At 43.3% G+C, this 26345-nt stretch overlaps 1 protein-coding gene across 2 annotated transcripts in view; it reads left to right on the top strand.

Moving 5' to 3' along the window:
- LRP1 (LDL receptor related protein 1) overlaps positions 1 to 26345 on the top strand; it is a 1298976-nt gene that overhangs the window by 399034 nt on the left and 873597 nt on the right. For both annotated transcript variants that reach the window (XM_085654639.1, XM_085654638.1), the window contains exon 23: positions 13599 to 13844. In XM_085654639.1, the coding sequence (XP_085510765.1) occupies positions 13599 to 13844 (246 nt within the window). The remainder of the gene's footprint in view (positions 1 to 13598; positions 13845 to 26345) is intronic.

Here is a 26345-nt window from a genome sequence, read left to right as displayed (position 1 = left end):
CAATTAAGCTGTACCCGATCTGGGTTAAAACACAGCATTAATGCTTGTCTGCATGATCTGACACCATATTGTATGAAGACTGGTTTTAAAAGGGTACACCTGATGTCTTTTAATTTCTTGCAAATACATATAATATGGATTGCATCTTCTGTACCATTACTGCATAGCCGGCATTGCTAGTTTTCGTCTTTTCTCTCCCAGGGAGGCAGGAATTGATTGAAGGGGCCTGCCCCCAGTCTTAATCTGAGGAATTTTTCCTTTATAATAATTTTCAAGCCTACTTTCAGGTAGGGTTGAGGTGTTCATTTATTGTAGGTGTGTAAGACCATCCAGCCATGGGATCTGTTAGCTAGGGTTTTTTTATCCTCTATTGCAGATAGAGTTCGGGTTACCTTTGTGACTGATTTTTTAAAAACTTGATGGTTATTCTGAATTTCCCACAGTTCTGATAACCCCAGCTGTTTAATCGCTTCTTGAAAGTATTCGTTTGCCGGTGTTTTTCTTGGAGAGGAAAGTTCTGTCCAGAGTAGCTCATTCAGGGTACCCTTGTCATCGTGTTTAATTTTATGCAAGCATTTCACATAGGCTCCCATACGTTCTAAATACTGTTTTTGAAGTCCGAATTCTAGTCGAATTTGGGCAGGGGAGGCCGTTCTAGGGAGGTGGAAAATTGCGCGATATGCCTTAGATATTATGTTATCAAGAGTTGCGGCATCTTTTCCCTTCAGCGCTTCACTCCCATAGAATATGGTTGGCTGAAATTTTGCTTGCATAATCCTAAGCAAGGGATCGAGTGACATATCCGGCAAGAGCTTTTTAAGGGGTTTAATTGTTAAATATGTTACCCCCTTTCTCCGCACGGCTTCTATTTGTGGTTTTCCTGAGTTATTTTGATCCAGTATGACCCCTAAGTATTTATAGCTGGTGCCTTGATCCAGGCGATGACCTTCTAGGAACCAGTTAAGGTCTTTTCTCTTGTGGTAATTGACCGCCATGGTTTTTGTTTTGTTATAGTTTATTTTTAAGGAGTTTTCTTTTGTAAATTTTAAGGTGGCATTCAGTAGGTGTTGAAGGCCAACAGGGGTCCTGCTTATCAAAACCAAGTCGTCCGCGTATAAAGAGGCAAGGTAGAGGAACGTTTCCTAGTTTGGGTGCGTGGCCTGCGCTATTGCTCAGTATCTCTGGTAGGTCTGCAAGAAACAAGTTGAATAGCATGGGCGCTGAGACGCGTCCTTGTTTGAGTCCTTTTGAGGTGGGAATTCTTCTTGATGTTTTACCACCATTTGCAAGTTTTATCTTAACCCATGTGTTAGTGTGCAGATTCCTTATTTGGGAAAGTAGATTGGGAGGAATGCCCTGGTTGTCGAGTTTTTGCCAAAGCTTGGTACGATCAACGTGGTCGAAGGCTGCTGTAAAATCTATAAAACATAGAAAAAGCGGGTATTTTCCCTGTTTGGCAGCGTCCATGAGCAGGGTCAGTGCCATTATGTTGGTTATAGTTCCTTGCCTTTTTCGGAAACCAGTTTGGGTCATAGGTATTACCTTATTTTCTTCAGCCCAGGTAGATATATCTTTTAGGAGGAGCCCTGCAAAATATTTGGCCTCTGTATCAATCAGGGTTATTAGGCGATAATTTTTTGGTTCAGCCCTAGCCCCTTGTTTGTAGATTGGGCTTATTATTGAGCCTCTCCATGAATCTGGAATTGTGGAATTTATAACTGCATATTGAAAGATGGGCTCCAGTGCTTTGCTCCAGAAAACCGGATCACTTTTGAACAGTATTGGAGGTATCCCGTTAGGGCCCGGGGCACCTGATGGTCGGCCCTTTGCTATTTGGGTCATTATCAGTTTGGTGGCTTGGGCCGTATTCTCTCCATTTGTGGGCAGTTCTGCTAAGGGTTCTTTAGGATGCTCTTTGTATTGGTCTGGAGCTATTCTCATATAATTATCAGGTGGTGCTGGTTGATTTTTGACCTTGTTGCTACTCTCGAAAACTTGATGTTTGAGGCGGCTTATTGGTTCGTCGTTATTGTTGAAGTGGTTGAAAAGAAAGTTTGTCCAGGCCTCTTCGGAAATGTTAGAATTAATTCCGCAATGCTGTGGTTGCTACAATTTGTTTATTGATTGCCAAAATTTAGCGCTGTTTTTTTGTTTCGCATCGTAAATCAGTTTGACCCAGAAATCATTGTTCTTTATTGTTTTTCTTAGCCAGCTTCTCTTTTTTAGGAGGGCTTTAGTATCACGTAGAGAGTTTCGCAGGTTTTGGTTACCAGGTTGTCTCCGTATCTGTCGAAGTGTGTGATTTATTGTTGTTTTCAATTTTTTTTGAGTCAGGACTAATATTTTTCAAATTTGGCGGTACATTTGAGTATTTTTTTGAGCTTTTATTTACAAGAAGTCTTTTTCTGAGAGAGACAATGAAGGTCTCCCATATTTCCAATGGGTGAACAAGATTGACTTGTGCTTCCTTCAGCGCGTCTTTAGCCTGTGCTGATACATTTTCTATGTTTGTTGAATTGCACCTAATACGATGAAGGTTTAATGTTCCCACAGGGACAATGGCTGTTTCAGCCTCCTGATGTAATATAGCTGTGGAGTGAAGTACCATCTCTTGCGGCATATGATCGCTGTGGGTACTACTGCCTATTCGAAACGATGCAATTTTGTTGAACATAGTTAATGTAGTAAAGGTATAATCAATCGTCGTTGATGCTTTAGGTGAGTGGTACGTTGGTGCTGGGGGGTTGTCTTCTTTGTGGCGACCATTGATTGCCCTCAGGTTGAGATGTTCAAGTTCTGACAGAAGGAGTATTGAGCTCTTTGTTGATTTATTTACCAAAGGGATGCCTTGGTTTGGGACTCCCCAGATGCCAGTTAGGTCAAGGCAGAGGTCGTCTTCCTGTGTTGTCCCTAGGAGGTGCATATTAAAGTCTCCTGCCAGGATGACTTTGTCGGTGTTTTCCTCTTCCATTATTCTTGATATTTCTTTAACCACTTCCTTTGATGCTTGTATTTTGTTTTTCGGGTGGAGGTAAATATTTATCAATATTATCTTTTGGGTTGTCTGGTCAAGAGACATTTTAATTACTGTGGCTAGTATGCAACTTGGGGAAGTAATTTGGATTGTTAACTGGTGCATCTCACCGAGTTTAAGTATAGAGGAGAGAAGGAGTAGGCCGCCCGATCGGCGTCCAAATTTGGTATTCTTTATTGCTGGTTTGTAACATGAGATATATCCCGGGAGGTCAAAAGGTGTGTCCTCCCAGGTCTCCTGAAGCAAGATAATATCAAACGTTTTGAGTTAATTCAAGAATTCTGGATCACTTTGCTTGGAATTTAGGCCATTAATGTTCCAGGTGATTATTTTAATTTCATAAGGGCCCTTGTAGGTGGGAAGTGTAGGCAATGTCTTTTGTCAGTTTGAATTTGTTAGTAGAATGGTCCGGTGCAAGCCTTGCCTTTCATTCGTGACCGCAGAAACCTTTGGGGCGAATTGGTTGACTATTGGAGTGCAACTTCTAGCGCCTCTTAGGATTGACGTCGTTGTGCGGCATGGACTGCTTAAATTTAGGAATGGGGTTGGGTATTGTGGTTTGGGGACTGTTGTTAATGCAACCCCCCAGTGTTGAAATATTGTAATTTCGTTACTAATTCTAGATGCTATCTCCGATGTTTTCCAGGTTGTTTTGGAGGCTTCCGTGTTTGTTGAGTTGTAATTTGATAAGAATTCAACAGACAGTAGGTCAGAGCTATGGATCGTCGTTAGGTATGGAATAGCTTGCAGCAGGCGTAGTATATTCCCTCTGTTTAGGATGTCCATCCGGCCTCGCGACTTATATTTGGGGATGAAAATAATCGTTTCGGAGGCCTCTGCTTCGTTGGAGTCGTCAATTTGGTGTTTGTTAAGGGAGGCCGCGCGTCTGTCCTGGGGTGGAGAGAAACTGTCTTGTGCAGGGTTACCCAGTCTGCTTTTTTCATTTTCTTTTAAAGATTTGTTTTGGGGGTACAACCCTTTGTCTTCTAAGCCTCCGGGTAGGGATGAGTTTTGGGTTTTCGAAGATTCGTAATTTTGAGTTCTTGCCATCGACTCTTGGTCTTGGGAGCACTCATTTACTTTATTTGGTATTTGGACCTTTATTTGCGTGATTGAAGGTTCCTTGTTGTCATAAGACTCCTGGGTTATAGGCATTAGAGATCTTTCCAGTGTGGAGCATTCGTTGATCTTGTCGTTGTCTATTATGCTTGCCCCTGGGTGGTTTTTATAGGAGCAAGCTTGTATATCGTTTTGCGACATTTTTCCAGTTAAAGTAGGATTACTTGTGGTGGTTTCGTCTGGGTGGATCGTAATTAATTTTTGATTAGATGTTGTTTTTGATTTCGTTACTCCAGGATCTTTTGACAGCCAGGTAAGCAGAGGTTGGGCAGGAGGCACGTTCCTCTTTTTTCTCCCCTTCCTTTTGTTTTTGCGACCAATGTTTTTTCCTGTGTTTTCCTTGCTTGGGGACAGTTCGTTTGTTGGCGCTTTCCCTAAAGGGGAGACTTCAAGGGGTTGCAATTCCCTGCACTCCTCTATTTCGTTCTGCTTAGTTGGTGATAGGCTCTCAGTTGGAGATAAACTCTCCAGATGTTGTGATGTTGGATTTGTTTTCTCCTTTGCGAGTAAGGCTGGACTTCCTCTAGCTTGGGATCTGACGACAGCTATAGACAGTATGTCACTGAGAAGTGACGGTAGCATGGAGAGTTTGTCTATGATTGGGGCACAGGAACAGTCTTGACGAAAGAGTTTATCGTTGAGTGCTGCTTCCTGTCCTCTTCTGATTAACCCATTTAGGTCGGCCAGCTTTGTGTCAATAGCAGATGTGAATTCTGCTAGGGTTTGAAGAACTGACAGCTGTAGGTCCATTTTATGCGACTGGTACTTTAAGGCTTCTGTTGAGTATTGCATAGTGCAGAGAATTGTTTCCCAGAGTACATCATTAGGTTGTTTACAGTTATCGCTGGCTTTTGCCTTTGTTCTGGTTGTATTATTTTGGGGCTTGTTGTTATATGAGGCTACTAGTTCCTCCCATTCTTGGGAGGCTAAAAAGGACATATCACAGTCCGAGTTATGGGTGGTCGCCGGGTTGGTCCTCGATAAGGGTTTTATGGCTCTTTCACATTCCTCTTTCTCTGGGAGTGTTGTATCTTTTTGGAGCCAGTCTCTATTAGTTTGCGTATGTCTCTGCCATAAAATTGAGTCATTTCCATCTGGTCGTACTTCACGTACTTGAGCAGCCGGTCGTTGTGGTTGATTGTTGGGAAATTGCAGTTGGGTAGTCCCTAAAGGGCGAAAGTCATCAGTTGTTTGATTTTTGCATTCTTTGATTATTAAGCTGTCTAAAGGGGGGGGGGGGCTAGCAGGTGAGAAAAGAGATTGTTCCGAAGTTTGGTTGAGTCGATACTCAAGGACCTGTTCGTTTGCCTGATTGATGCTTGTGTCGGCATTTGGCAGTTGTGATGGTAAGTTGCGTGTAGGTTTAGGCTCCGGGGAGTGAGGGTCCTTTGGTTTAGTGGGGAGCTCATAAGGTCTGGTTATTGCTGTATTTATTAGAGGATCTTGCTTTAGCGTTGATAATAAGATTTGTTTTCCGTTTATTGGTTGCAATAGGGAACAGTGAGATTGTATTTGCTTTTGGTTTTTATCGATTTTAGTGGCGAGGACCGCTATTTCCGCGTTACCGGGTGGAGTGCGGACTTCTGTTGCTTCTACTAGACCTGAGTTTGAGTCTTTTGCCCTTTCTAAATTATCAAGGTTTACTAGATCACGTTCTTTTGTAGGCAATGCGTTATGTAAGTGCCTGTTATCTGGTTTCTTTTGTTCAGGTTCTGTTTGTAGTTTTGAGTTGATGTTTTGTGAGTCCGTTGAGTGGATTTGTACCACTGTTTGCTTTGGGTTTAATTTTATTTCGACTTCAGAAGTAGAATTTGGTTTAAAGTTACTTGGGTGTAAGGGTGTTTGCAAGCCTTTAATGTCACTTGTCTTAGAGAATATTATGGATGCTGGATCTTTCAGAAACGCAAACTTGGTGAAGATCTTGGGTTGGAAAGAATACAAGTTCTTTTGTTTGGGGGAGTCCTCTATGTTTATTAAGCTCTTGTTTCCAGGGTTTAGGCGTGGGCCAACCGTATGGGAGGACGGGTAAGTAGTTGCTGTATTTAGCTTTAGCGTTTCGTTTAGCGATGGCGTAGCTAACTTTGAATAGGTTTTGGGGGGGGTTTGACCTGGATTCCAGTTGGCTATCTGATCTTCCGGTAAAGTTGTTATATCGCTTGGATTTAAATGTAGTATAGAGTTTCTGGTTGTCTCTAGCTTTGCGTTTTTTGCTTTCTGGATGTGCGATTCGTCATTGACAAAAACCTCAGGGCAACATTCGTAATTTCCATTGTCTAGCGTTTTTTTCCTTTTTGTTGTTTTTTTTGCTTTTTGTGCTGGTTTGGTGCTAGGTAAGTCTTTTCTTGTCCTACCGGATCTCATGTTTATCCCTGTTGTGGGCTTTTGGATTAAAATCCGATGAGCACTATATTAGCTGGGGAGCGGGCTGTGTTAATCTTGGCCAATTGATCCTGGCCTTAGTTTAGCTTGTTTGCATGCCAATTTTCTAGCGTCCAGTAAAGTCAGCGCCTAAGGTCTACGCTTAGCCGTGGCCCAGGCCCTCCTCCGTTGCCCACTCTTATAGTTATCTTGTTATTTCTGTTGTTCTTATTATTGATCTTATTACTGTTTCCACATGTAGATTTAACAATAATAATAATAGCAGCTAAAGTTTCTCACCGGTTTAGGCAACGGGGGCTAAGCCTGTTGTCCTGGCTGGTTGGCGCCGTCTGGTGAGCCTCCGTCCTCTTGGGGTTCTGGAGGTACCTTCTCTTCTCCTCTCCACTCCTCTGCTCCTCTGTACCTCTACACGGCTGACAACTCAGTTGGCGGTGCCGTGGTTGGTGCGTTCCGGCACTGGCCAAACTTGGACGGGGGGTTTTACTTTGGTTTGCTGAGATTGCTGAGTTAGAGCCCCCTAATCACAGTCCTTTGTCAGTTGGTCTGTAGGTCTGGGGGGGAGGGTCGGAGGGTCCACCGCACTTTGTTGTCTCGCTGCTCTCACCACAAGATGCAGATGGGTGAGGCGTGGCGAGGCAGGGTGAAGTAAGGAGAGATGAGCGGTCTGGGCAGGCGGGCTGAAAAGTCTAGAGCGGTTGCTCGGACTCGCAAGACTATCGCTGACCGCTTCTGTCTGCGCTTCTGTCTCCGTGTATCTACTTTTGTATCTTGTGTGTAGCCAAGCGAGGCAAGTTCTGCTGCTGTTGCTGCTCGTTTTGCCCCGCGGTTTTGACCCGGCGAGCCCCCTCAGCCTAACCTGAGGCAGCTGGCTGTTAGCTCGCCGAGAGTTCCCAAGCAGGCTGTCCGGTTTGAACCCAGAGCGTCTCCGAGGCAGCCCACAGCCGGTGGCCCCGCACTACTCGGGCCGCTGGTCGCGGATGTGAAGGGCTGCAGCTCCGGGGGTCAATTCGGGTTGAGGGCAGTCGAGGGCAGTTCGAGCAGTTCAGGGTCAATTCGGGTCCTTTTCCTCCGGTCTGTCCTGTCTTTTCCTCCGACCTGACAATCAAACTGAGAGGTGGGGGAACTTGTGTTAGGTCAGCAGTTCACTCAGCCTACACCTCTCCCACCGGTGTCCTTTCTCTTCCCAGTCTTTTTACCGGGCTCTCTACCAGGACAAAACTGCTTGCACCCTGCCGCTGGCTGCGAGCACTCTGGAGAGACCGAATCGGGTGCGGGAGTCAGCCAGGGAGGCGCAAGGGTCCTGAAGGTGGGTTCGCAGACGCAGGCAGTAGGTGGGGTGAATCTCGCAGCAGCGGACCGCAGGCTCCGCAGGCTCTGAAAGTACACCGAAGGTGCTCTGGGGACCGTCAAGAGAGGCCAGGCCCCCCCTGACAGGCGCTGCTCCCCCTGAGGTCCTGGCGTCTTCCAATAGCTTCAATAGCACCGCGGCACAGCGTTTGCGGCCGCCGCTGCTCCGTTAGTTTTCCGTGACACTGCTACGGTTCTCTACGACTCTCTGCTGCTCTCTGGTGGTTCAAGGTCAGGTGGTGAACTGCACTGCTGCCAGCTGTCAGAGCTAATGGAAATCTGTTGAGTTTCAGGAAGAACCTAAAAACGTGGCTCTTCCCCAAGTAGAGGATGTAATCCACAGTGCCTTCCGTTTGGTGGTTTGATAGCGCCATGATACTGGTCAGGAGAATGTTTGCATTTTACAGATTGCTAATAGTAATAATAATAATAGTAAAATCTCTAGGATAGAAACAAGGTTTGCCATCATTATTTGCTTAGGCTACCTATTGTATATTTAGATTTGTTGCGTGCCTTCTAACCATCCAACAACTCAAGACCGATTATTTTTTTTATTTTTTTTTTTAATTGAGCTCTCGTGTTTACACTATTAAACACAGACAGAGCTGTTGTCTGTTATCTGAAGTATATGATGAATGAAGCCACTCACCCACAGCCTAAGAGTGAATCCTATAACATTCACCATACCATATAATACCACTCCTGATACCTAAGCTGGTCAGTACATCTATAAAGCAGTCATTGCTGGCTATGTCAAATAAGTAATGAATTCTTATTGTCCATTTCACAGAGAATTGAATTCCACTCATTTTAATTGTATCACTTGTTTAATTGTGTAGCGTACACTTGTTGTTTTGTAACCGGAGCTTTAGAAAACATTTATATTAATAAACATGATCAATTATTAGGTAATGTGGATTAGAGTAGATGAGCAGAAATCTGCAGTATCAGTTGGCTGGGTTTAGTAGGTTTCAGCACAGCTGCTGATTGTGCCTTGACCTTGGGCTGTGTGTGAGTGATCTAGCATGGCCCTGCTGTTATGCCATGCATGTGCATTACTTCTTGTTGTTGGATAAGTCCCACTTTGGGCATTTATGACTAAAACTGTAGCAAATTATCTGTGTGCCTTTTAAAGTTTTGGTTCTTTTGATGTTGAACATGCATCATTTGCTAGTTTATTACTTCCACACCTCTATATTGCGAATATGTCTGCAACTTTTGTGTCGATATGTTGGTCATTCATACTGTACCGTGGGCTGTACTGGTTTATTTCAGTGGAAATAGTCACTTTGATGGTGGTGGGTGTCCCCATGCAAATGAGGTAGCAGCCTTGTATATGTTGAAATTCAGATTTATGTGGCAGTAACAGTGTAACTGTCTTCAGCCCATCACTTTGTGATGTTACCAAAATTTTGTTATTACGCCTCACTCTTAATGGATAGGTTCTCCTCTTAAAAAGAACCACCAATACAGGGCATGGGGGTACATTGTATGGCACTTGTATCCAGGGCACTGTTTTACAGTCTTTTCAGCATGTGTAGGTGCAGATGACTTGCTCTGCACACTTCTGCCATTTAGTGTTGGGCTGTGCCCGGTTCAAGTTGTTTTTGTTTCGAGGTGGCTCATAGTGCCTTTCCTGAAAGCCACAATAAATCAGGATACAGACTTCACCTCCGATTGTTTTTTTTCTCCATCTGATTCAAACGTTTTTTGAGTGCTCCATTACTGCTGTGCAGCGAACTAAAACTTTCAAAGCCTACTGTGATCAAGACCGTTTAGCACCAAAAGACGCTCTCTGCACTGGAGGATATTTGAGGCTGTGAACTGTAGCTTTGGAACCAAGAGGAATTCAAAAGACCTTCAGCATCGAAGTCCGATTTGAAGCCATAAAAAAACTAAACTCCATATGGCCAATAGTTGCAGCAGGAAGACACTGTAGAGTTTAAAACGCCATACCCACAGAAAAGGACAATCTATATTGACTCAGACACATGTCCTATCATCGCTTGCCCTGCTAAATAAGCACGATCACTTCACAAGAGGTGCAAGCACTCTCTCGAGGTGGCCATTTTAGAAGAAATAGGGCTCTTCCCTATTCCAGAAAACAAACAAGTAGAGCCAAGCCCACCAGCACCACTACCACCACTGCTGCTCTCCCCACCACACTTTGTCTACTTGGACCCCTCTCGATCTACTGCCTCCATATCATGATCGAGGCCAACAGAACAACAAGAAAACACTTGGCATTACAACATGGTGAATGTTCTTGATCACTTCTCTGAAATCACGCCCAGTCAAGGCTTCTCCACTTAACACCTCTAGATAACACTCAGTTAAAGCAGGAACAGTAGCACATCAAATAGTTCAGCAGCAAGTGAAAGACGATGAGAATGAGTTTATCATAGAGTCCCTTTAAAAGCAGTTAGGCGTACTCAGTTCTTGCCTATGCCCAAGACTGTGTTAACTTTAAAGAGCCTCTCAAAGTGAGTGTGGTAGCACCAAGGTTTGAAAAGAAATTGAAGCATGTACTTCGCTCCAGCCTCAGTTATTTCCATGCTAATTCATTGGTTGTCAGCATCACCTGGAAAAGAGTACGGTTAAGGGACCCCCTCTCCACCGCATGCCATGGAGAGCTCGAAAATTGATGCCACTTAGAATGCGGAGAGCAATGCAGTAGCATTTGTTGAATTCCATGGCCATTCTTGTTATAATTGGGACCAGTGGGAGGACATAATGCAACCTTTCACTGAAGCATACAGAAAGAGCACAGGAAATAGTTCAGTAAGCCAAGTGAACATGAGTTGCCTTTTATGACTGTGTTTGGCTTGGAATTTCAGGCTTCTGAACAAATGTTCAGCAACAATTCATGAGCCGACCTTTCTATGGACAGTACCTTTTTGGAACAAAAGTGAATGAGATGCTTTAGAAGATAAAAAACAAAGTCACTGAAGCCTTGGAGTCTTTCAGCAGCAGAAGGCACTGTTCTGTAGGATGCAGGCGTGCCCTTCACCAAAGAACCAGCCTAGTAAATCCAGATAACACTAGCAGCAGCAAGTCCCTTAAAGAGGGGCAGTAGTCAGGCAAGCATGGACAGTGCTCCAGAGGAATTGTTCATGACAACAGCTTCAGCTTTGGCAGAGGTGCCCAAGACAGAGGCACCTTTGTCACCAACAGTGACCTTTCTTTAATTTCTCCCAGACCACCAAGACCTGTCAAGGGAATACTGGAATTATGCCATACTAATTTACAGTTCAGAACTTCTTATCAGTAGATACTGTCCAACATCGCCCACAGCGGTCTAGAATTTCACCCCACCCTTCTGTCACTTGCCCGGCTTTCGTAAAATCAACAAGTAACAAACACAAAGAAGGCCAAGGAGTAGTTACAGACCAGCGAGTATACACTCCCAAAATCGATTCCAAATAAAAAAAAATACCCGGGTCTGTCCACTGATAAGACAAAAGGGTGATGTCTCTGACATGGTAAAAAGACTGATGAGAACTCTCACCCACCCTTAGGGGTCATGCTTCATCATAGAGTCCCTCTTCACACCGCAGCAACCTAATGTGGTTTGGATACGACTCCTAAAACAGAAGGAGCTCTTCAAAAGCCCTATGTGAATCAGAGGTGTGGGTGACTGTTGGCAGTGGCAAGGCCGGGCTAGCTGTTGACATTTGCTTGTCCAGCCTGAAATGATGGACTTGAAGATAGGTTTTACATGGGTCACACTCAGGGGGCACGACAAGTGCTGTAATTCCTGAGGTGACCCACTAATTTACCTGTCCTGGGTACCATATATTAGGAGCTTACAATTGGATTATGCCAATCTAGTAAAAGTAAACTCGACATACACATTTTGGGGTCAGTGCACTGACTCTGAGGTCGGTTTAGCAGACCTCAGTGCACTTTTGAGTCGAAAAACCCACAGCATCAGTCCAAACACTTGGGGGTGACAATACAAAAATAGGCATTTCCTTAGATCGATCTTTCCATTGCTTACAATCAAGTTGTGAAGTTTTCAAGACCTCTTTTCCCATCATTTTGCTATAATGTCATTCTATGTGGTTGTGATTCATTTTTTAAGGATGGTTAACGTGCAACATTGTGGTGGTGAGTGCTCAGCCATGTTGACCGCTAAAGGTGGTAGGGGGTGTATCTAATGTGTACTGTTGGCGAAGTGCAAGTATAACCTGATCTAGATGTGCCATTGAAGTGTTAAATGCTTAGCAAACTGGGTGGTTTGGAGCCGTTTTGTGTGCATGATTGTGGCACAAGTTGTGTGTAATGTATACTGCAAGGCCAAGAGTGAAAAGTGAAACTTGATCTAAATGTTTTATGTCATTGAGGGGGCAACCGCTTAGCCAACTATAGGTGTTGGAGGAATGTTCTGCGCTTGATGATCTTATGAGTTGTCTGTTGAGGACTATTGGTGTGACAAGTTGTTTCATTTTCTAGGGCCTGTTTGATGGAGTGTTGTTGTCCTGTGGGAGAGAAACACAAAAGAGACGCAACGCAGGGATCTCAGGACATGCAAATCACAAAGCATTCGTTTAGTTCATTCTTATGACTTCAGTGGAAGGCAATAGTTAGTATTGAATAGGTAAATGTGGCATTCATTTTGGCAGAGGTTCACTTAAAGTAAGAAGGGCAGTGAAATAGGGGATAAAAGAAGGGAGGGCTTGCTAGAACACTCGAATACAAGAGGAAGATGTGTGAAGAAACAAATGGAATCGGTGGTCTAGCCCTTGAGGTAGAGGTGAAAACTCTGGCATGCAAGACTTTCAGTGTAGTTGCTCACTTTGTAGGTAGTTCTCTTGGAAGAAGGAGCAGCCATGATTTTCTACATTTTAGAGGGTTATTATGATCCTCTATGAATCTCATCAAATGAAGTCATGTGGACCAGTTGAATGTCCTACTGCTTACATGCCTGGAGTCCCCTACACTCTAATTCTAATGGACTTGAATTAGAGCCAGCAGCACCCTAGTGCAACCAACATGTTTCCCATTAACCTGTAGCATCCTGTTACTTCCGCCGTTCCCAGTCCAGATTTCTTGGTTTTCTGTGGCTGATTCATAAAGTGGGCTGCTGGTTTCTGGAACTTAAAAGCTTACATAGTTCTCAGAGCCATCTTAGTGCTTTGCGATTTTACAAAGAAAATATACCTCCCGTGGCAGGTGTAGGATTACCAACAGCCCCATGAAAGCTGCAGTGTTTTATTGAAAATCATGCCTCCTAGCTGCTACTGGAATTGCTAAAACTACCTTATTAAGATTAAAAGATGGTGATTGCAATCAGGTCTCATTTATATATGTCGTGCCACTATATCTCATACTGTCAACCTGGATCAGAAATCATACAGTATTGTCTGTGGATCTGGATCTCAACTTTGTGATTTATTTTGTGATGTAATTGTTGGGTTAAGGTAATGCGAAGCTGTTTCTTGTGGGGTCACCAATATGCTAATTAGTTGCATTAAAATGATCAGACTATTGGCAAGTATGCAAAATCTGGGCAGACTACAGCCTTCTCTTCTCTCCCAATTACCCTCGTGGCAATCACTTTTATTCAGCCGTATCCGACCTCACTGTTTTCTATGAGGCTCTTACTCTTCGGCCTGTCCTGATGTCTCAGTAGCTAGTGCACACAAAAAGAATATATGTAAATAAAATGCACAAATCAATGGTGTTCGATCTTTGACTGTCCACTGTCTCTTCACAGATGAGTGCCTGCTGAATGGCGGTGGCTGCAGCCACAACTGCTCAGCTGTTCCTGGGGAAGGGATGGTCTGTTCTTGCCCGCTTGGCATGGAGCTGGGTGCTGACAACAAGACCTGCCAAATCCAGAGCTACTGCGCCAAGCACCTGAAGTGCAGCCAGCGGTGTGAGCAAGAGAAGTACAGCGTCAAGTGCTCCTGCTATCCAGACTGGGTTTTGGAAGCTGATGGCGAGAGCTGTAGGAGCCTGGGTAAGAAGGTGGTGTTGGGCAGACACTTGGTTAATGCTTGTGCTTTGGGAAAGAACAATTAAAAAATGTGAGTTCTTTTTATACGTTAGGTAGCATTACCATCAATGCAGACTTACTTATTACTTTCTGCTCCTCTGCAAACCCCATTTCCAGACATGTGTGTTCATATCTAGGATGCTGCAAATTGTTGATCATAAACATGGCTGTACGGGTCAGACATAGAAAAGCAAGCAAACATAATTACTAAAACTTAATGATATCCATATTTGGCAAGCACGAATGTGTTGTGATGGGAGAGAGATATGTTAACTTCATTTGCAGCCATCTTTTCAGAAAGTGAAATACAAAGATTGATTTGCTTAAACTTCTAATATTCATTATTATGTTTGTGAGCAAGCTCACTTCCACTCGTAAGATAGTTTTTTAGTTCCATCCCCAACATATACTTTGAACTTTTATGAATTTTAAACGACTGTAAAACATTCCATATATAATGCATTTTTCTGAACGTTCATCTAAAGTTTTGGAAATCATTGATGGATTCAGTTTTTACTGCTGTAAGTCATACTTGTCAATAGCCAGGGTACACAGATATATTCAAAGACGAGGCATTGCTATATTAAAGGAGTTTCATTCCTTGAAAATTCGGTTTGATTTTTTTCTCTAAGTAAGCTATGGTGCAGAAAGCTAAACCTCTTTCTAAAGAATTCTTATTTATGAATGTCTGTAGATTTATCCTGCATCAGAATGGCAAAATGTAACAATATTCTGCTTACTTGATCCTGTGATGTTATGATTCACCTTGACTGTTGATTAGTTTGTGTTGCTTGCTGAATCAGGGCAGACTGTTCCAAGACGTTACTGATACTCCTTCCAGGGGTGGTTGATGAAAAAGGATGTGGAAATGGTTGTAAGCATATGATATGGTGGCTCATCATTTTGCACCAGTAGCCATATTGTTAATTATTCCCGCACACTGCCTGCATAAGAGGCAGCAGTTTCTCTCAGGTATTTGTTTAGTAAACCTGAATAGGCTTCGCCCACTCATGATTGTTCCAGCCATTCCATTCCAAATGTGACTTTCTATAAGTTTTATCACTCCCTGTTCAGTACCTATGATGATTCTGTGACACATTTTAGAGAGCTTCTAAGCTGCCTGTCTGCATTCTGCTCCTTCCATATATTTGAAAGCAGTTTGTGATGTCAGCCTGGCCGCTCCATGGCTAATGGCTAATAGTCTAGCCAATCAATCAATCATACTACTACATTTTGTTGTTTGTAATTCTGTTGTTGACTGGTCTAGTCTTGCTTTCATGGGTCTATTTACTTTACTGTGCCTCCGTTCCACCGATTCCCATGTTTTCCCTACCTTTCCCGCCTTTGCGGAGAGAATAATATGCCTTGGTATGCTAAACCTGACACAGGGACGCCAGGGTGTTGTGTATCTTCTCATCATGACTTGCGCAGACATATGCCATGGTGACACAACTGACCGGAAAACCCAGAATGTTGTTGTACAAATACATTGCGTAACATTTGAAAATGCCCTTAAAATAGGATGTTACAAAGCTGTGGGGTGGAGTTGTCAGATACATATAGTGTTTTTTGTTTTTTTCTGCTATTTAAAATGACGAGGGGGGGGGCAAGTTTTTAATTCATAAGCCACATACTTCTGATGGATAATTCTAAACACCTATTTCTTACCTTGATAATATTCCTCAGCGGCCAGACAGGATCTGGAAACTTTTCATAACAAGGCTCCCGTGCGCCTCTGTTGCGTGGTGCGGCTTATAGTAGACTTTGTGCCACCCTGTAAGTGACAGAGTGGAGCTACATATAAGTGTCACTACTGCAGGCCGACGTGGGTTCCTTTCTTTCTTCGCATTGGAATGTGCTTCTGGAGCTCCGCACTGGCTCAAATTAGAGGTCTGCACACTTGTACTAAAACATGTTCTGTGGATTGAGGGCACAGAAAGTGTCAGGAAGAAAATGACGGTGTACTCAGGGGTGGCGCTTAAGTGCGTCATAGCTCAGACACTTCCGTGGGAGAAAGAATTGTAACCAGAGCCTCATGGTGCAATCTAGTAGCACGGGGTAGGACTGCTATCAAAGGTTTCCAGGTCCAGTCTGGCACCTGTGGGATATTCTAAAGATGAGGAATCTATGGTTAGATAGAGTATCCACCAGAAAGCGTATTACCATATGTAAGTAACTTGTTCATCACTCAGAGTGTCAGTATTGCTGTAGCAGGCCATGTTGCAGTCAGAGTTGAGGTGCATTTGCAAAATTGCTAGTGTGTCCCCATACCAGTATATCTGGATATATTTAAGCCTTGATTGAAGTGCCTTTTTGATTCTTTGTGTGGGCTCCAAACCTAGAATAGCAGGTGACGTTGAGGTCAAGACAGTGGTGTATTAGCAAAGCTATGTATCTCTAACAGCGATGGAAAAGCAGGTACTTGACAGAGCTGTGTTGTTGGTCCCCTCAATTGGCATAGCTGGTAACTTTGAGTGCTGTTTTGAAGTGCATTTGCAAAGCTGTGTATGGGTTTCACAACTGGAATAACGAGGTGCTGAAGACAGTGGCACATATCCCGAATTTCAGCTCATAAAGTGATTGAGCATGACTGCCTCAAGGCAGATTTAATGTTTCTACCGGACAAGATTGTGAAAAATTGAGCCAAATAGTGCATTCCAATATGTATTTTGTTTTCACATATTTGCAAAAAACATAGGCTCTTACAGGGCATCCATGAAATCTAGTATTTTCATGGTGTCAGCTAAGGAAACAAAATAGTTAAACACCATTTCCCTAAAAGTGTCTAAAAAGCCTGAAGTCTAACAGTTTTTTCTGAAAGTGAAAATTTATGTAGGTTATAATTTGCTGGGGCATCAATCTTGAATTCTGTATTTTATTTTTCCATTCTTTCCCTCCCATTTCGATTTTGCATCATATGTAACTGAGAATGTCCTTGAAAGGGGCTGGGTGGAAAAAAAATACAAAGAGCTTGCCATATCAGGTAGTAAATAATAGAGCTGATTAGATTTTACAGGTGCATAAAGCAGTGCTCAGACAATTTGTACCGATTACTGCTCAACTAAGAGTTTTAAAGCCGTATTTGGAAATCCAACGGGAAATAGCACACATTTTTCTATCAGATTCACATTTTTTCTTTTGGAACTATAAATATAATTTCCTCATACGAAAGCGTAACATTTGTTTTAATACTGTCACCTTTAAATGGAATTTTTTTTGGGGGGGGGGGGGGTAAATACATGCATACATGCGCTGTACCCGACTAGAAATGTATCATTTCCATCTTTACTCTTATATACTAATGCATCACATGAATAATCAAAATCGAATGCCACTAATGTCCTAATATGTCATGAGTTATCACTACTATGATAGGCCAGCAGTATTATCAGGGGTGGCATTGGGAGCCATCATGACTTGGGTGGATAGCCCCAGTGTGCCAAGAATTACCATAACTATCCCATGTGTTTCCACAATATGCTAAGAATTACTAACACCTTTCTCACAGAAAATACTGATACATAGTTAATGTTGTGAGATTTCGAAGGGACCAGGAGATGGTCCTTGAGTAACACCCTGCGGAATTTTTTTCTGTGCACTGCATTTCTTCCTGTATTTGCGGCTAAACTAATTGATAAATGGTTTGGACAGGCTCTAAGTTCCATTTAAAATAATATATTCATATATTTTGTGTTTAAAGGTAATATTTAAACAGAAAATAATACCAGATGTTAACAATTTTTCCAGTGTTTTTGTTGACCATAACATACAAAACAGTGGCCGGCTCGTAAAATACTGGCAAGTTGGGAACCACAAATAAATAGGATATGTAAGATGTTCATATATGCTTGACCTTTTAACTCCTACCACTCAAAAATACATCTGTTGCAGTCGAAGAAAAGCAAAACTTAATGTAGCAGAATACAAAGAGATAAGAATTAAAAACCCGGGACTGACGTGAAATCTCCATTTGAGATCTGTCATCTTGAGAGCTGGGCGTGAGATATAGCTGGAAGGAGTCTCTTCATTACTTGTTTCAAAGCCAGAACTCTTCACAAGCTAATAGAGTTGAGGTGTTTTATGCTGGCATATAAAAGCGTGAACACACAAGCATGCATACACAAACGCACTCTCACTTGCGCACACACACAATATCTGGGGAGGCCCCTTGTGGCCTGGAGGAATACATGTATCCTAGCTAAGAGGCTTTGCTGCTATGAACTGGGTATTTGGTGATAAAGGAATGTACTGTTCCTGTTGAGAGGCAAAGTAGTCATGTATATATGAGGGTGTTCCAAATGGTCTTAAGATACTTATGTGATGGACCTAGATTTCCGGGAACTATCTACTGTGGTAATAGAATATATTATATTTATCCACTGTTATGTATGCTCGGATACAAATAGTTCACAAGTGTGTGTAAATATGATTTTTGCACATGTATTTTGAGAGCCCACTTGGGCGGAATTAGTGCCACTGCACACGTTATGTTATTATATTTGCAAAACTGCAAGCCTCTAGGAATTTAAGCTTAATGGCTTGCGTTGGTGACATTAATAATAATACTAATAACCTTGAATTTGCAAAGCGCACAGCTACCTCCAAAGTGGTTGCCCGGCGCTGGGGACCCTCGGGAAGATTAAGCGAGCTATTGCCCAGAGTCACATGGTGCTGGGCTGACCTGCCGCCGGCGCCTGGGATCGAACCGTGAACCCCATGGTTTGGAGTCAGGCACCCTGGCCTCTGCGCCACACCTCTTACTAACAATTTCCATCAGTGAATGTCCATATGTGCAACCTACAACCCCCAGCTTTACCTTGAGATGCACTATCTTTTATTTACAATAATCTCTTCATTATATTTGACTCCTTTTCACTTTATTTGCTTTTATTATGTGCATATTTGCAATTGCCCACTTGAGATGTACACATGGCAGCTGGGATTTCCCTATCTGACCACACTGCTGAGGTGGTGAGGAGGGCAACTGAGGTCCTCGACCTCCAGCTACCCACTGTGAAAGTCTAGACCAATGTCTTGACTGTGGTGCTTCAGTCAGGGATATCCCACATAGAACCCCTTCTGCCCTTCTATGAAGCCCTCTCTGATGTCCTGTTTGGGGTCTGTGCCAATCACTGCATGGCACTTCAGTGTACAGCATGATTGCACATCACCACCGTCCCACTCTTGAGATCCCAGCTTCCCTCACTGCACACCCCACCCCTGAGAGCCTGGTGGTGCAGGCCTCAACCTCAACGTGAGTCCTTGTGCGTTTTCCCTACCACTTCACTGGATAGGGAATCAAAGAGGCTGGATACCTTAGGTAAGATTTTTTATTTCTCCAGCCATGCACTGCGGTCAATGAACACCGCATGCCTCTTGGGCCAATATATGCTTTCTGTGTGGGACTAAGTTGCATAAGTGCTGCCCATGGTCTTGGAGGAGGCCTGAATCAACCTGAACCAGGCTATCTGCGATGGCAAGGATATAGCATAGTTCTTTCATCACAAAAAAGAGGGGGGGGAGGTCTGAGAAGGTCTAGAGAACTGCAAGGGTTAGCTCCCTGAACTATGAATATACCATAATTATGAAACCCTTGGGGTTAAAAGATAATAACCTTCAAAAAAAGACCATGCCACAAAGGGATATCCCTTTAAGAGGACGAATTTCCTCACCCTTCAAAGGTGGCATGCTTCATCATTGGAATTCTCCTCATGCCACGATGCCTAGTCACCACAAGGGCAACAACTCTCTATCTGAGAGGGAGGAGCTCAGAGATGTTTTTTGTAAGGAAGGGTATGCTAAATAACAAAGTGATGAGCTCAAGGTAATGAGGGGAGCGGTGCAAATGGAAGTGGTAATAAAACTAGCTCCAAGGTACACAATATACCTTTATTTATGCGTTCCTGGACCGGGATCAAAAACAGGAAAAACATACACCTGTAGTTTGTGCCAATATGTGTTCAACATGTTTCAGGCTAGTCACTCTCACATAGAGGTGTAGCAGCTTTCTTCAGGACCTACTTGTTAGTGGTGCTGCTCAGTGTGTGTGAATCAAAGCAAAAGTGAAAAAGGTATCAAATATATAAAACCATTCAGTGATCCTGTGAGGTAGTCCTAGATTAGTGGATTCATTGGTGGTACCCGTTCGTGCCCGGGAACACGCCTCCCCTCACCTTGGCATGTGGCTCAGGGGGACTTGCCGCCCTGGTAGCGGAGAGTCAGACGTCTTTCATGCACTTTCTGCTTCCTTTTCTCAAGTTTTACCTTTTGTTTTGACCCTTGCCCAGCATGGCTCTACTCTGGGCATTCTCACAAAGGGTCCCTTTTGGCCTTGTCTGCCTTCCTGGGGCTGCCAGACCAACCCTCATTGTTTAAATCTTCTATTGTAAATAGATTTCCTCAAAGGCCTTGTACACATGTTCCCACCTTCTCCTTTCATTATGCCTCGGTGGGACCTTAATTTGGTTCTTACCTTCCTGATGTGTGCGCCATTCGAACTTCTGCACAAATGTCTCCTCCAGCTGCCTACCATCAAACCAGCCTTTTTAGTGACTATCGTATCTGCCAGGCAGGTGAGCGAATTGCAGGCTTTGTCATCCAGACCTCCTTACCTGATGATATTTCTTGACAATTTTGTATTTCGCACTAGGGCCTCTTTCCTCCCGAAATTGGTAACACCTTTCCGTGTGGGGCAATGTGTCACCTTGCCCACTTTCTACGCTCCTCCGCACCCCTCTAAAGAAGAAAAACGACTTAAGCATCTGGACCCAAAAAGAGTGTTGTCGTTCTACCTTGACCTCACTATATAGTTATGGGTGGATGACCATCTCTTCGTGGGGTACGTTGACTTGCAGAAAGGTTGTGTGGGGCATAAGAGGAGTATCTCATGCTGGGTCATCCTCTGCACCAAAATTTGCTATGGTCTGGCCAAAAGGCAGCCTCCTGAAGGCTTAAGGGCTCACTCCACCAGAACTAAGGCTGCTACCCAGGTGTTGCAACGTGGAGTTCCAGTCCTCAACATTTGTCTGGCAGCAACGTGGGTGTCCCTGCACACATTTACTAAGCACTTCTGCCTAGACAATCAAGTCCGCAGGAGCAGCTTTTTAGCTGCTCTGCCCTGCAGGACTTCCTGGTCTAAACTTGTCCGCAGTCCCTCCTTTGAGGATAGTATTGCTTGGGTACCTATTCAAAGGTAAGAAATCTGCGGCTAGATGTGTCTATTAGATGGATAAGTTACTTACCTTCGATAAAGCTTTATCTGTTAGAGACGTGATCTAGATGCAGATTCCTTATCGACCCACCGATCCTCCCTACACTGCTAATAGGTTTCTAGGGTCAGGACTGATCCCTTTTAGGGCCCTAGTTGTTCAAAACACACCAATGTCAGTGCCCTTCATGGCGCCACGCTTCTGGTGTGGAAAGTTGTGAAAAGTAAGTCACGTCAGAACACTGAGGTGGTGCCTATATAGATGACGGAGACGTCACAACGGCGCAGACAACACCAAGGACCCCACGCGGAGCCGACCAACGACACCTATCAGCGTTCAGAGGTAAGGCCCGTGGAAAAATCTTCTGGATCCAGTCTGATGCTGGGGAAACTCAAAGTTAAGGAATCTGTGGCTATACCATGTCTCTACCAGATAAAGCGCTACTGAAGATAAGTAACTTGACCTACAGGTGACAAAATGTATTGCAAACAATATGATAGTGGTTCACTGGCAGCGCAGCTGCAGTGCCTTGTTTTAAAAAGTATTTTCGGCTGTTTTCTTTTGCTGCTTACCAAGTTCTTCAAACTGAAATTACAACAAAACATAAAAGATTGTTTGAAAAAGACGAGTTGTGTGAAGGGGTGTGAAAAGGGTGGCTCGTCTCTCCTGCAGTCATGAGGAATGCAACATTTATTTGTTGGGAGAGGTTTGAGAGATAGAATGTGGTAAACAAATTCATAGGCTCTGGTTTTTATGAAACCTTTTCTAGTTAGCAGACACATCCTAACTGGTATTATGTAGACCTTATTGCTGCTTTTCAGCACAGGTCAATTTTAGGGCTTTCCAATTTTGCACGCCTGCATAACAGCCTCCCCAAAAGATAGCAACTCTGTTTTAGATTCATCCGCACACTATCTCCCAACTCCGCACTTGAACCACTAAAACCTGCAGTTTGTGGCAGACATCCCTACGAGAGCAAGCCTCTCCCTGTTCTCCAAAGTCAACTGTTCTGTTTTCGTATTGTATTTCCCCTCCCTGTCACAGAACCATTTTGGATTTTGCAATGTGACTAGCACTATATCTGGAATTATGATGGTGCTGTCAGCCCTGCCCTTGGAATCTAGATCACGCTCCTCCCCCAAACCAAAGCTCTACAGCTGAAATGTAAGACCCCACCCAAGCTATTCAGCCAGCACTGCTGCAGGTATTCTATTGTGAGTGTGATGTGTAAATGCCTCTAATGTACTTCACTATAAATGTAAAAGCTATTCTTTTTGGACAGTAAGAGAATACAGAAATGTGATTCGCTTGTGTTGCATTATGAAAGCAAGCACACTGTAAAGATGACGAGACCTGAGAGACTGCTACATAGTGGAAGGTATCAGAGCTGAATTACCTTGGATCATAGTGACTAGAATTTGACAGGGGATTTGAACTGCCCAACCTATTCTACCAGTCCATTTCCCTCCCTTCAGGCACTCTGGCCCCTTGTAGTTTCCAGCCCTGGGCTTCCTGGTACACCACGGTTGTCCTCTGTTTCTTTCCTGGTCCTTTTCAGAACATTGAAATGTCTTTGTCGCCATCTCGGATAGTAATTGATTAGCCTTGCAAGAGTATTCCTAGACTCATTTTCCTTGGATGATGAAACTGAGAAGTTAGGAGAACGCCTTCTACTAAACACACTTGAGTCAAATCACTAGTAGCAAATTAGTCCTCTCCTGCCCTTTGCGGATATTAAGTTATTCAAAGGTGTGTTAAGTTCGGGAGATTTTTCGACCTTCCTTGGAGCATGCTCATTGGAGTGGTGGAGGTGGCCGCGGCGGCTCATCATGCGCCTAAGAGGGATCAGACACATCACATGCTCCAGGGGAAACCCTGAGATGTATGATGACATCCCGTAGGAGGAGGAGGAGGAGGTGGAGGAGGAAGCGGCGGCAGGGGGAGATTCTTACCCAATCCTAGGCACTCTGACAGATTGGGCCATGGTGCTTCTGAGTGTCGTAAATAAGCTTGGCACAGCACTGTTCGGTCGACTCAGTGGCATCTCGCCTTCTGTTAAGGAGCCAATGTAGTTCGCACCCTCATCCGTTTCTGTGGCATCACACACATCTACCGCAGCGCTTTTATTGACACACAGTGGGGTTATGGTGAACAGGAGCCAGTGTCATCCCTTATGCACACCTTTCTTAAGCAGATGAGAGCATGCAGGGATAAACGTGGATGACCTTGTGCAGGTTGCACTGGAAAGGTCGCCACTTAAGAGGAAACACTTGAGGAAAGTCAAACATGTTTGCCATGGTTGCAAAACTATCATTGCTCCTCCAGATAACTTTCCTCAGAACTTATATGGGGCTTTTGCTCATGCTCTTCTCCACCTGGACTACAGCAGCTGGCTTGATCTGGAATTGTGCGAAAAGCAAATCCTCAAACTCCAAGTTCTTCTCTGAGGAATCTTTGTTAATGGTCATAAGCACTGAATTTTAATAGCAAGCCTTCTGTTTTGTCTCTTATGCTGTTCCTGAATCTCTATTGATAGACCTCTAAAATCAACTAATGATGCACTGTGGGTTTGGACTTTGCACCTTATGAAATGTCTTGTTGATGGCAAGGCATGTTTTTTTTTGCTGTTCCCCCGACAACATTTCCTCTATCAATTCCTTTAAACTTTGGGAAACTATATACCTTTCCTATCAAGCCTTCCCCATACATATCCTTCCTTGTCTGTTGGGCTGTTCATTTAACTTGATCCCTTGTCTCCCGTCGCCATCACTCTGATTTTATGTTTCATGAGTATCTGTTTGGGCTAAGGTGGCACACACCAGATTCTTCATAACAGAATGGACCAAAGCATACCAACGATCAGGATGCTAGTCTGATGTCTATATTCCTCCTACACTAAACAGAGATCTCCTAGAGACAGGTTGCCCTTCATGATTTTGATTTAGTTTTTTAAACATACTTTATTGAATTTTATTAACAAATTAGCCAGAGTGGGCAGCTCCTCCGTTTAGTGACACATTAATTAATTGAGAGGCCGGTTCAAGTCGCATGTTTAGATATTGAATGGAAATATGACTTCTTGTGCATTGGTATGTAAAATTAGCCCCTCCTATAGTTAAGACAACAGTTTATGGTATGATTGTGGTTTACTTTTGCAATTTATTTGAATCAAGCATTTCAAAATGCTATCAAGACTGCCAAGTAGTTGTTGAAGGTACAATGAGAGCCTGTAGGTTTTGATGGATTGATGGATAAAGCTTAGTACAGGACAGTGTAGGCCCTTTTTGCAGCACCGCCGTTCATTAGTTAACCTCTTTGCCTCTTCTGTTTGAGTTTAGGGCAGCATAGAGTATTTTGTATAGCAAAGATGTGACACACTCACATTTCTCAATGAATTTGATTATTATCTCTCTATTAATGTGCTGGTACATGCATACTTGTGCCTCGTGCTCCTTTCGGTGAAGGCTGTATCAGGTTGGCAGAAGTTAACTCGAAACTACTAAGTTCCGAATACATTGTGGTTTTTCACACTTAGGACAAAATGCCCTTTCTTTTAATGTAATGAGTTGATGTAAAATTGGTTTCATTTTTATTATACTAAATCGGAAATCACCTTGTAAGGATTAGGTGGGCTGGTTTGTGTGCTTCCAGCACTCCCCTAGCTCTGCTGCTTTGGTCTGAACTGGTTTTAAAAACCAAAACAACAGAGACCGGTCCAAATACTATTAACCACAGGAGCAATGGATAGGGGAGGAATGGAATTAGGTTGGTATTAATGTCCACTTAATAACGCATGCTGTTTCTAGTGCTGGAGATGAGATCGGCAGCATTCTTAAATGTCTGGCGGCCCCATCTGACGCTTCGGTAGGAGTTTCAGTAGGGGGTTGCTCATTTCTGAAGACCATGTCTGGAGAAGGATAGAGAAGTCATACAGAGAACTGAGCTCATAAAAAGATGGATGCTTTGAACTGTAAAGGCTACTAAGAGGTTAAAGATCCAAGTATATGTAAACTGAGTAGGATGGAGATGGGAGAAATGGAGGGATAGTATAAGCAAAGTATGTAGGAGATGATGTGAAAGGAGGTCTGTGGCAAAGGGACCACAGTTAAAGAGCATCTCTCAAAGTGAAAGCATAGTGCTGGTTCCCTAGCAGATGTTAAGCAACGCAACTGAGGGTAAAGATAGAGACCATGTTAGTTGTAGGTGATAATTGTGTATGCTGGCCCATCCTATCGCCCGTAACCAGTAGTTGGGGCCATGTTTCTGTAAGTTCACAAACCTCTTCCCAGGAACGTGGTTCGAATATATTGCCTACGCATGTAGAGTTTTTGTTTTTGGGGTATGATCATTGATGTAAGGGTGTTGCGATCCAGCCAAACATTTTACTTCCTGCTAATGGTACACTAATGTTGAGGAGAACAGTCGGGTAAAGCCAACTACTTTTTATGGTTTAAACTGTAAAACAGTATACACCCTCCGAGTATACAAGGAAAACCGCCTTTGCGGGTGCCCACCGTCTGCTGAAGCTTACAGCTTTGAACAGTTTTCTGCATGTCAAGTGTACTGTCTCGCATGGCCTACTTGCTTTAAAATAAGAAACTGTGCGATTGAGACTGGGTATCTCCTATTCCATTGGGTCTAGAGCCATTCCATATCTGATTGAGAATTGACTTTCACATGGTTTATGACCATACTTTCTCATGATTGGACCGTAGATCCAACACAACCTTTTGACAAATTACATTTACAAATATCCCTAACAGTTTCTGTTTGGTATTGTTATTAGATACTGATGGGAATCCTTTTGCAAAACATCTACTAGCCATTTTGGCAAAATGGGCAGAAGAAGGGAAATACTAACATTCTGTCAAAGTATTTATATCTAAATGCTCAAATATCTTTAATTTTGTTACTTAAACAACTTCAGCATCAAAGAAAAAAAAGCAGTTTATATGTTGCATCGGCTATTCAGGTACATTTGATTAAGTAGATAGACGACTTTGATCTAAACTAGCTTTGTGGTATATTGAATCATGGCCTAGTTCACGTAATAGTTGAACTACACAGTGAAACCTGGGTCCAGATAAAGCTATCTAATAGGAGGGTCTTGACTCCTACGATAAGAATGAATATGGATTAGAAACAAGGATGTGTTTTAATCCCTTCACTTGTCTCTCTTTATCTAGTTTACATTTCAGATTAATTAAAACAAAATCACAGAGATGCTCCAAAGCTGGACAACGTCTCAGTCCCTTAT

This window comes from Triturus cristatus, chromosome 4_1 (assembly GCF_964204655.1).
Source record: "Triturus cristatus chromosome 4_1, aTriCri1.1, whole genome shotgun sequence".
Taxonomy (NCBI): domain Eukaryota; kingdom Metazoa; phylum Chordata; class Amphibia; order Caudata; family Salamandridae; genus Triturus; species Triturus cristatus.
This window is presented reverse-complemented; position numbering and strand designations above follow the sequence as displayed.